General features: G+C 45.2%; 1 protein-coding gene across 1 annotated transcript in view; it reads right to left on the bottom strand.

Annotated features, from left to right (window-relative positions):
* The window catches only part of LOC108977374, a gene marked incomplete at its 5' end in the record, with an annotated part of 34,288 nt that extends 24,771 nt beyond the window's left edge, over positions 1-9,517 (bottom strand). The window contains one exon of the mRNA XM_018947011.1: positions 1,612-9,517. Within this exon, the coding sequence (XP_018802556.1) occupies positions 1,612-9,517 (7,906 nt within the window). The remainder of the gene's footprint in view (positions 1-1,611) is intronic.
* Positions 9,518-11,856: the final 2,339 nt, after the last annotated feature.

Raw genomic sequence — 11,856 nt, 5'->3', positions numbered from 1 at the left:
TATCTTCACAAAAACAAAATTTCTTGTGAGAATAAACAACATTTATTGCCAGTTTCATAGAAAAAATGCTTATTACGCAAATTTTTTTTTTATAAATTTCTCAACACACTTGTTTTTGAAAATGTCAAAATTTTTATTTTTGATCTATTTTAAACAATTTAATTAAAAAACAAATGTGTATTTCAAGTAATTAACACAAAATTATTCGAATTTATTCTAATTATTCAAAAATTTAAAAACGTCAACAAAACGTTTTAATACTTTTAATGATTTATCAATATGAAATAATTATTTTCATTACAAAAATCAGAAAACATTGCTTTACATGTGAAAACTAAAAATTTTTATTCGATATTTTTCGTCATTTAACCTATTAATCGATAAATTATCGATAATTTACTAATTTTTAAAATTTCTAAATTTGCACACATATTTCWAGGTATTTCAAATAGGTTTTCAAAAACTTAATTTTTCGCACATTTRTTTAAATTTTGTATTTAATATTTTTGGTAATATTATTTGTAAACAACTTGTGGATAATCGATAAAGTTTTATTATCTCTAAATTTACAAAAAACATTTGAAAAGCATTATAGGTGTATTCAAATAAATTTTTAAAAACTATATTTTCCGAAAAWTTATTTAAAGTATTTTTGGTAATTTTATTTGTAAACCACTTATCGATAATCGATTATATTCTATTATTTTTAATTTTACACACATATTTCGAAAGCAGTATACTGTGTGTGTATTCACATAGATTTTCAAAAATTATGTTTTTCGCAAATTTATTAAGTTTTTTTTATATGTTTGGTAGTTCTATTTGTAATCAACTCTTCGATAAACCATTCAATTTTAATATTTGTAAATTTGCACACATTTCAAAAGCATTATAAGTATATTCAAAAATATTTTTAAAAGCTATATTTTTCGAAAATTTGTTTAAAATTTTTATTTAATATTTGTGCTAATTTCATTTCTAAATAAATTATCGATAAACGATTAATTTTTAAAATKTGTGTTATTTAAGTATTTTTTATTTTTAAACACTTTTCAAAAATCATTAAAGAGTAATAGATTTTTTTCGATTCGGAATTAATTTTATTTTTTTATTTTGGTTATAAACAATTTTTTTTTCACATATTTACTCATTTATAACAATTTTTATTTATACTTTTTTTATAATAAAAGTTTATTTATGCTCTATTTACGTATATAATTTTTTAATATTGAACGATTAATCGATTTTTGTCAACCCCAAGATACATAAGGGTCAMCGGTTTGTAAAAGAGCGGCGAATAAAATCACAATGTTTTGTTACAAAACTCTAAATCTCGCTAATACGGCAAACATACACACCTTACGTGAAGGGCATAACTCAAGTGTGAATTATGAACTGCACGCAAATAGCTGCGGCTGCAAGTGTAGGCCTGCACGCATGTACAATAAATATTCAAAAGACATTTTTCAACGCATCTCAACATTTTTCTGCTTTGTTCTATTCATAAACTAGCAGCGCACAAAAAAACAAAAAAAAAAAAAAAATTCAGTAAAACAAAAACAAAGCCACATCTAACAATAATAAAAATCAAATGACTATAGATTCACTTACGTTTCTTGCCTTTAGCCGCATCGTCGCACATTTGCAGATGCACATCCTCGACACGCACCATCGACGTTTGCGAATTGGTGGACGCGGCAGCGGCCGCTGCTACCGAGGCCATTGCTGCGTTGCGATGGCGACTCTCCAGCCACGTAGGCCGCTGTTGCAGGAAACATTTGCGTCGCTGTGGCGATTGTTGCATTTGATGCGTTGCCGTCGGCTGTGCGGTCGCCAAATTTTGTGTTTGCTGCCGCGATAGACGTTGCTGCGCGCCTCCCGCCTGTGAGGGCGATTGTTTTGGTGCTTGCGTTTGCAGTGGCTGCGTTGGCTCCAATGCATGGGCGCGTTGCAAGTGCTGATCGAGTGCGCGTTGCGTGCAGAAACTTTGACCGCATTGGGCGCACTGAAAGCGCTGTGCGCCGTGCTCTTCGACAATGTGTTGTTGACGTTTTACGCGACGCGTAAAATGCATCGGGCAGTGGGGACAATTGAATGGCGTCTCCACCGGATGCATGGCAATAATGTGATTGCTATAGTCGAGATTGCTGGTAAACTTGGGGCGTTTGTGACAGAAGCGACAAACCAAATTGACTTTTTGTGAGGTGGTGCCAGCGTTGCCGGCATTGCTTGGTTTAGCTGCGATTGTGGCAATTGGTTTTGCTGTTTGCGGTTGCGGATGCGGTTGGATCAATTGTAGTTGCTGCATGGCGGGTTGACGTGTGCGCGTGTGCTGCAACATACGTACTTGCGGTGTGCCGTGTACTGCTTGCAGTTGTATTTGTTGTTGTGGCGGATGTTGTTGTCGTTGTTGGTAGTGCGATGCGGAGGGTGTTGAAGCGCAGCGCGGCGGCCGATTGGCAACCTGCGCGGCGGCTGAGTGTGGCGGTGGTGTGGCGTTGTGCAACTGATAGTGTTGCATGTGGCGCGAAGGCGGCGTCTGATGCAAAGTGCGTTGAGCCGAATTCACTGTAGGTGAAGCGATAAATTGTGGACTCAAATTGATGCCATTCACCTGTACCGTTGACATATGTGGCAGCGGTTGTCCCGTCATTTGTGGTTGTGCATGTTGCATGATGACGGCTTGTGGCGCCTGCGACAATTGATATGTGGTCGGCGGTTCAGGTGTGCCGGCGGTTGTGGCGTACAATTGTGGGGTGGCGCCGTTACTGCCGGGTTTGCCGTAATCTTGCGGTATCACAATCATTATTTGTTGCTGCTGTTGTGGTTGTTGTTGGCACGCTGGTCGCTGTTGTACTGCAGAGGTAGCGCCTTCAATGTAATTCTCATTTGCATCGACCACTGATGATTTGTTCAACTCGATTGCATGGCGATGCTGTTGTTGTTGTTGGTGGTGGTGGCCATGTTGCTGCGCTGTACCAGCCAAATGCGGCGACATACCGGTGGTGGTGGTGGCAATCAAATTGGGCTGATACAAATCGCTGGCGCTAATGTAGTAGGTGGTGGTGCCACCGCCGGCGGCTGGCGCCTCGATGATGGCCGGCGAGAGGCCCGTGAGATCGGCGCTGGACGCCCATTGGATTTCTTGTCCGCTGCCGAGGCCGTGGGCGTACAGATTCACACCAACGCCCAGATTTTGTATTGGCTGTATGGCGTTGGCCGCTTGCGCCAGTTGCAGTTGCGCCGCCTCGTAAGCGCAGCTAGGCGGCAAGGTGATGTAGTGTTGTTTCTGTTGTTGGCCGGCTTGCGTGTGCGCGTGAGCTGGTGCGTGTTGTTGCTTGGGCGTGGCAAGCACAGTTTGGTGTATGATTTGTGTACGCTGCTGCTGTTGTTGTTGCTGCTTGCGTTGTTGCTCCAACGCCTGCTGTTGTTGTTGCTGTTGTCGCTGCCGTTCACGTTGTTGTTCCAACAGCTGTTGTTGCTGCTGCTGCTGTTGGTGTCGCCGTTGTTGCTCCAGCAATTGTTGCTGCATTAGCTGTTCCTGCTGTTGTTGTTCCAACAATTTCTGCTGCATCAGATGCTCTTGTTGTTGCTGCTGTTGCTGCAGCAGCTGTTGTTGTTTGAGCAGCTCTTCCTCACGTTGCTGTTGTAAGAGTAGCTCAGCCTGCGGCAATTGTTGTTGTTGCGCCAGTTGTCGCTGTTGAATTAGTTGCTGCGACGGCGCACCCTCTGCTGGCAGCATTTGCTGTTGCAATGCATGCTGATGTTGTTGTTGCTGTTGCTGCGGCTGCGGTACTACATGTTGCTGCTGCCGTCGGTGTTGCTGTTTCTTCTGCACCGTTGCATCTTGCGCTTTATCCTCTTGCGCCTGCGCGCGCGCACGTTGCTCCACAACTCGCTCTGTCTCCTGGATGTCATTAAGCAGCTGCGCGAACGCCGCGCTATCTACTGAATACTCCTTGGTAGAGCCATCGTCTGCACCACACGTCGCGGGCAATTCCGTTGCAGGCGCATGCACCTGCACACCGTTGTTAGGCTCGTTGACGCAAGCGTTCATGTCAGTGCCCATATACTGCAGAGTATCCGCCTTTGCAACGCCCACCTTGCAATTAGTCGCCTCCTCAAGAGACACCGCCGCTAATGTGCGCATTTCCAAGTCACGCGGGCTTTGCTCATTTTGGCTGCTTGCCGGACTAGCAGACGCATTGTTGGCAGCTGCTCCCACCAACTCAATATTCTCAAAGCAGGGTATATCATTTTGGAAGCCGATCAACTCCGACTGTGTGCTGTCTTCCGTGAAGCATTCACCGTATTTATTGCCATATTGCTTGCCATAACCAGCAGCGGCACCCTGCGTTTGCTGCGTCGACTGCTGCTGATGTGCCGGTGGACCGACGGACATCGGCGCCGATAGTGGTGATGGCTCTGACATCTGTCCACTGCTTACGCTTGCCGGTTCCATATGCATGTGTTGGACATAAGGGCTGGAGGCCACTGATAAGCTGCCACCACCGCCGGCCATGCTGCTGCTGCCCACACTGCCGACGCCACCGAGCGGACTTTCAGCGTACATGCTGTGTGTGGGCGTGGTTGGTGGTTCGGAGAGTGGCGAGTATACGGATTGTGCGAAAAAGTCATCTGCACTGGACGAGACTGGCGTGTAAATGTGCTGATCCTGCATTTCATTGAGTATGCCACTTAGTGTGTTCTCCACGTCCTGCATCTCACTCAAGTTCGTTTCGCTTAGCAGCTGTGTATGTTGCTGTGTTGCAACTGTCTCGGCTCCGGCCTCAGCTTCAGCAAGTAATGCAGCGGTCACTTCGCCGGCTGGCAACGTAGCTTGCAATTCGTTGGCTTGTGGCGCTTCGGACTCATCAGCGAACTCAGGCGCGAATTCACTTATGAATTCATGCAATTTTGCGTCAGTCAAAGTTTCCGCGGACGCTTGGGGCTGCGTTGCAATTGTTGGTACGGCGCAGCTCGAATACAAAGCATTGTTGTTCGTTAGGCAGTCCACGCGCCGATTCGGACTTGACCCAGTACCGTCGCTGAAGCCCATAAAATCACTTTGTTCGCTCTCATACTGGCTGCCGCCGCAAGCATAGCCGCTGTAAGGTATAAGTTGTGCCTTAGTGGCATCGGCTGGGAACTGCGCTGCTTGTGCGTTAACTTTCGAAATTTGGCCTTCGTTAGCTGACTGTTCGTCGCTGGCATGCGGCAGTTCAGTGGATGTTATGGCACCTTCAGACTTACCATCTCTATTGCTGTGCATTGTATTATTTTCCTTGGCTTGTGTTGGTTCTCTGGCCTCAACTTTTTTATGACCGGGCTCAGCTGTTTCTGCCTTCTCTCTCTCTTGGGAACTTGTCGTAAGTTTTTCTGTCAAAGTTAACACTTTAGACGTCTCAGTGGTCACCGCTGTGGTGTCAGACAAGGTCGCTTTGATTGGTGTTTTCTGCACGTTTGTTGTTTTCAGGAATTTCTTTTGGAAATCGGCAGATAGTATAGAGAGCGGTACGCGCACTATTAGCTGATTACGTAAGAGAACGGACACTGGTTGGGTGTTTGCGGTTGAAGTTGTTGTTGGCGTTGTGTGCGTTGTCATTTTTGCCATCACAKKTGACGGTGAAGACTTCGTGGGTGACTCTATAATATCCGCTTTCATTGGAGAGGTAAACAACGTAGACTTTGTTGGGTTGGACATRAGTGTAGAAAAGGTCTTTAGAGACATTGACGCGCCAGGCRYGGTTTTAGTTGGCGTCAACTTAACGACAGAAAGTGACGGCTTATCAGCAGYTGAGGCCTCAGATGTATTGGTCATTGTGACGCTCTTCGTATTCTTATCACAATTTTCTTGGGTGGACTCACCACAAGTATTGACGTTCAATATATTTACATTATCTATTACCATTTTGCCCTTATTTTGGCTGATAAGCTGTGGTGGAAGGATGGTGTTGTCTGGCTTGTGTATCACATTTGGCGCGTGCTCGTCCTCGGTTGTGGCTGCGTCATCAGTCAAGCTGCAGTTTTCGCGACAGCATGAGCGTTTGGGACGAAAGCGACGTCGCTTTTGMGACTCACTRCTCGGAACCTCTACATTCTGCGGCTTGGATAAGCTGCCAACGACATGATAACGCGCTGCYGTCAATGGGCGTGGCAAAGCGCATTGTRAATTCGGCGTYAGGCTTATTTTATCAGAAGTTTGTTTGGTGGCGCACGAGCCACACGCTTCCGGAAGTTTCTCTTGGACTAACTTTAAAATAATAGGCATTACTTTTCCGTCGGTGGCATTGTCACGTCGTTTCGTTTCCTCTAATAATTTGCGTCGCTTCTTAATGCGTTTGCTGCGTCGCTCTATGCAAATTCCGCCCGCGGTTGTCGTGGTACTATCTCCATCTGTGCTGTAAGCTGTCTCAGTTAGGTATAATTCAGTCTTTTGGGTTTCGGTGGGCGTTACAAACGGTGTTGGTTCGCTTGGTGTGGACGGTAGTAGTTGATCTGCCACAATATCCATAGAAGTTTCTTTCTGTARGCTTTCCTTCATTTCGGCTTTGGTGCGCCAAGGTGAGCGCGTCGATTGTGAGCCTTCGCTTTCATCAGCTGCTAATTTACGTTTGAGCACTAAGCGTGTATTGGACATGTCTTCAGTTGCGTCAGTGACTTTTAATGCTACGCATTCTTTGTCCATTAGCGGATCTGTGTGAACATCTGTTTCGTTCGTGTGTTGCAAAGCAACTGTTGCAGCTGATGCCGACATAGACTTTGTCACCTCTTCATACAACTCAGTGGCTTCTAAGCGCCGTAAGCGTACAAAACATGAGGGTAGCCGTGTMACCGACTCAGCCTTATCTACGTCAACAACATAATCGGTTGACGCACTCTCTGTGCGTGAGTGTTTATCGAAATAAGGGTGACGAGAGCGTGCACGCCATTTAAGTCGTCGACGACCACGACGCGCTGTCGCATAATAGGAAAATGTTGGTTGTGTTGATCGCGTCATAGAGTCAGCGCCTTCCGCTATGCTAGTCGTATCAATATCGTTGCTGGCCGTCGCCACCGTGGTTGCCTCACCATCGAGCAGAGCCGTCGCGCGCTCAGACGTTAGTTTTGTAAGGCTACGTCGTACTTGCTTCTTCTTRTAATGTATGGCGGTGAAAGCCGCCGCGGCGGCYGATGTAGAGGCAGGCGAGTTGGCAAGCAAGTGGACAATGGGTCCCTTCAGTGTACGTCGCAGCTTATGCTGCATATGGCGACGTGCGAGCGAACGACATTTCGGCGAGGTGCTGTAAGCTTTGAGCGCAGCTTTTGTTATGAAAGCGGAGACTGCGCTCTCGGAGTTGGGATCTATTGCGGTTGCGGTTTCTAGTAGTTCGGTTTCTAGTAGTTCGGTTTCTGTTGAGTACGCAGCTGTAACAGTTTCAATGTTGTCTTTGTGCTCAGCTGTTGTTGGTCTTGGCTGTTCAACTGTTGCCATTAGCGTTTCAACGCCTTCATCATCGCCATTACCATCAGCGTCCACGGTAACAGGCACATTTTCAGCAGCCAAACGTTCATCAGTTTGCAAATGATGCTCACCGCCAACACCGCAGCCATCGTCTTGTACATTACTCAGACTCGAAGTGCGATTCAAGCTTGACTTTAAAGTGTTGCCAGCAACTCCCTTATTATTAGCCACAACTACCGCCGACGTCGCCGCCTTGCTTGCATCAGTTTCACTGGCAATTATCTGCAAAGCAGCCGCACCATCTTTCACAGCCTCGTTGTTGCACGTCGTCGTATTCGTCGTTGTTGCCGGCAAAATTGCCAAATTACTAATCTCGGACGCTTCCACTGTTTGTTTACTGCTTTGTACATCATTCGTCGGTGCTTTAGTTAACTCTACCAYCGCCGTCACCGCCACCGCTGCCGTCGCTGTAGTCGCGCTGGTTTCGGTATTATTAGCAATTGTTGGTGTTTTTGTGACCGCTTGACCGCTAATCGGTTTCTGTTGCACCGACGATGTGTCGACGTCCATTGGTGTTGCCTTAGTGGTGTTAACAACAACAGCTGGTTGTAACAAATCGACGACGTCGTCGTCGTCTACCTTGTTGTGCCGCGTTGAACTCGAAATTTCAGTCAGAGGCTCATCTGTGATAGCTTTAACAACATTGCCGCCGCAATCACCGCYACAACGCGCTATTAAYGTGTCCGCATCACATGAGATCGCCGGCACCGCCTCCGTCTCTACCGCCCCTTTAGTCGTCGCTGTGGACGACTGGGCGTGTCGCGTATCCATAAATACTGCTGCTGACGCGATTTCCGCTTCTGTTTCTCGTTCTCCTTCGCGTACACACTGGCCAACATCGTCTCGTGTTCGTTCCCGCTCTCTTGCACGTTTCTCGCGTTGCACACAATTTTCGGCATGCTTTGGCTCGCCGCTAGAGTACGTCGGAGACGGAGACGGAGATGGAGATGGAGACGCGCCTAGCGACGCCGTTTTGGCTATGGCCTCCACAGACTGGTCGGCGTCGGTCGGCACTACGACGTCTGTCCGCGCCAATGCCTCATTTTTCACCTCATCGTCATCATCATCATCAACGTCATTAACAGCGGCAAGACAATCATCTGCTCGCGCCTCATCTTTTAACCGTGCGGCCAAGGATAATTCATCCTCATTGCTTGCTTGCTGGCAACTAATCGGCCTTTTTCGCGCCGATCGCGTTCGCATCAACACAGTCGTTGGATTTGTTGGTGAGGCTGTTCTCTTATTGGCTTTTGTACATTCCGACSCCGTTGTGGGCTTAAAAATAATATGCGTTGCCAGCAGTGACTCTTGATCGACGCTTCGACCGCCACGCCGCCTATTTACATCACGTCCCAGAGCCGCCTCAACATCCAACGTCGTCAAATCATTGTTTGGCACTTTCGTTTTGGGCTTTGTTGGTTCAACGCCCAGTAATGGCTTTTGTATCGCGCAAGGGGAGGACGTTCGTACCGTAGCTATTGTGGTTGTTGCTGTAGTTGTTGTGGCGATTGCTGTCTTCTCTGCAGCAGACAACTTGAACGTCTCACTGCTGTCGCCCTTACCGCTCAGACGCGTCGTCGTAGYATTAGCCGCATTGCCGGTATGGCCGAGATTGGCGGCATTGGCCGCATTAACGTTGAGTTCCAGCCCCGTACGCGGAGATTTGCTGTAGTTATCGTTAATTAAATCGTTGCCAATGTCCAACACCGGTGGCAGATTCACGCTCAACGCGGTCTCCAGCTCGTCTGTGGTTTGCGTCTCCTGGTTGCGCTGTCTTTGGCAATTATTTGGCTTCGATTTCGTCTGCGAAGGCAGCGCGGCCGGCTGTTCTTCCGTTTGCTCGGCCGCCACTCGCGCCAACAGCTCTTCATATTCCCAACACTGGGTTTTGTCGAAAAGCGAACGCAATCTGATTTGTACCTTGAGGCATTTACGACGAAACTTGTGGATAATGTAGAATTGCGCGCTACATTTCGAGCAGATACGCTGTGGCAGTCCATCATTGGATTTTATCTGRAAGAGATGAGCAAAAAAGAAATAATAAATAAATGTGTGTATATTAARGAAATTGTTGCTTATTAATGTTCAGTTTGCTCAAAATGTGAATGCATCAACTCTATACAACAAATATACRGTGTGTTTTTGTTTAAGGATCTGGCGATCTCTCGCGCTTCGCTAACGGCAGTGTTCGCTMGCTCGTTCGAAGGTGTTGAAAATCGCTAAATATTCGTATAATAAAAGAATACCAGGCAACACCCAGTTTGGCTGCGCGGTTCTTGTTGATGTTGAAGCTGATGCTGCATTTGTTGTTGTTGTGTTTGTTTGGCGAAGAGGGCACACAGCGTGTAAACAAATGACGTCAAATGCCGACTGCCAAAACAATTATGCCCATCGCGAGTTCTTCCACATAATTCCATGCCGCCGTCTGCCTGGCCATGAATACTCGCCGCTGCTGATCTGTAGCAGTTTAATAGCTCCGATTTTTGTTGTTGCTCTTTGATTTCTATATGTTTTGTTTTTAAATTTTTGCCAGCCACATTTGCATGCCTTTGGAGAAGTAGTTATACGGTTTAATGCAGGTTTATGGTAATGGCTGTGCCAGTTTTACATCATCGCTACCTACAAACACACACACACACACACACACATATGTATGTGTGTGTGCATACATTAGTGTTTATTTGCATATGTATATGACAATGGTTCATTGCTTTGGTTGACCACAAATGTGACAACGAAATTGAAAACTAACTGGAAGCATGTCAAATCGTGCAGAACCAGAAGCTCGGCACGGTCTAAAATGTATGTATTTGAGGCAGTGAGGAGTCCACACACACACACACACACACACATCCATATTCAAATGTATGCAAGCTCAGTTGCAGTTAAATTTAAATTGCCTTTCACATCTGTCTTTGAAATTGCCTGGCAATGAATTCCAACCTAACCTAAAAACCGCGCTTTCATTGAGTAAGAAGAGCGCAGTCTGTTCTGAAATATTTGTAGCGAAGCATGAAATTTTGTTCTGTGTGCTTTTAATCAATTTTTGCACGCTTAGTATTATTATTAATTAAAAAATTATCCAAAGGATGTGGAAATCGGTTTTGATTTGTATGGCAAGATAACTGGTTATATAAGAGCATGTCTTTCAGACGGAAGTGATTSTGATGCAAACATGTGTATGAYGATAGATCTKGGAAAATGTTATAATGAGTTACTTTCAAAATAGCAGATTTTTATGCGACACGGACRTGGGCACTCAGAGCTACACTATCTSCAATGGAGTACCGCAAAGYTCGGTTTTAGGCCCACTRCTATGAAGCCTGATGTACGACGGGATGCTAAGGACATCGCTACCAAAACATATGAAAACAATCGCATATGCGCATGACCTCATAGTGGTAGCTGTGTCTAAATTTCTGAATGACCTCCAGATCAAATGCAATGACTGTATAAATGGTTTACGCTGACGTTTTGCTATGATGAGTCTAAAACAGAAGTCTTGTTCATAAGCTGCAAGTAAAATGAGAGAAGTTATCGTTCACTCCTAGGAGAATGGTGAAGGAATACTTTACAGTCACAGTTGAAGTACCTTGGTGTTATAGTGGACTCAAGACTAAAAACAAGCAACACTTGAAAAACACGATATTTAACGAAAATTTAGCCAGAATGCCATCGATTGACATCCAGGGAGACGAATTCGGACATATCAGAGGCGACTAACCCAGCAAAAAAAAAAAGAAAGGAGAGAATCAAAAACATTGCAATGTGGCAGCAACGGTTGCAAACTTCACGCAAAGGACRATGGATCCATAGACTGATGGAAATACWTTCGTGGATAGATAGACAATATGGGGACCTAGATTTCTACCTGATCCAAATACTCAGTTGCCATGTGTGGGACTCTACAAACATACATCTATCATTGCCCTCAGCATCTGATCTTAAAATGCAAGATCGGTTCGGAAATCAGTTAATTTTTTATAACTGAAACATTTACTCACAAAAATCTAAAAGAAGCAAAGTCAAACAGCTGTTCAAACAATCCTTAAAGCTCCTCAAGGAATTAGGGAAGAAATTCATACTAAAGTTCCTATGTGGCTCAAAATATTGGTTAAATTAATGAAAAATGTTGAACTCAGCAGCCGTGCTTAAATTTTTATAAAGAAGCCAGAGAATTTAAGAATATCTAGATCACTAAAACGCTGGAAGTTTTTCGCTTGAAGCGCTTCTGAATATCAACGAACTAGGCAAATAGGTAATACTTACAGACTTTATAGAACTTTCTAGAAAAACTCAAAAGGAAATACTGGAAGGAGCATATTTTTTTCYTCCTTGAAAAGGTGGAGCCA

Source organism: Bactrocera latifrons, unplaced genomic scaffold, assembly GCF_001853355.1.
Source record: "Bactrocera latifrons isolate USDA-ARS-PBARC rearing strain unplaced genomic scaffold, ASM185335v1 scaffold_117, whole genome shotgun sequence".
In the NCBI taxonomy this organism is placed as follows: Eukaryota; Metazoa; Arthropoda; class Insecta; order Diptera; family Tephritidae; genus Bactrocera; species Bactrocera latifrons.
Note: the sequence above shows the minus strand (reverse complement) of the source record. Positions and strands in the feature narration are given on the sequence as shown.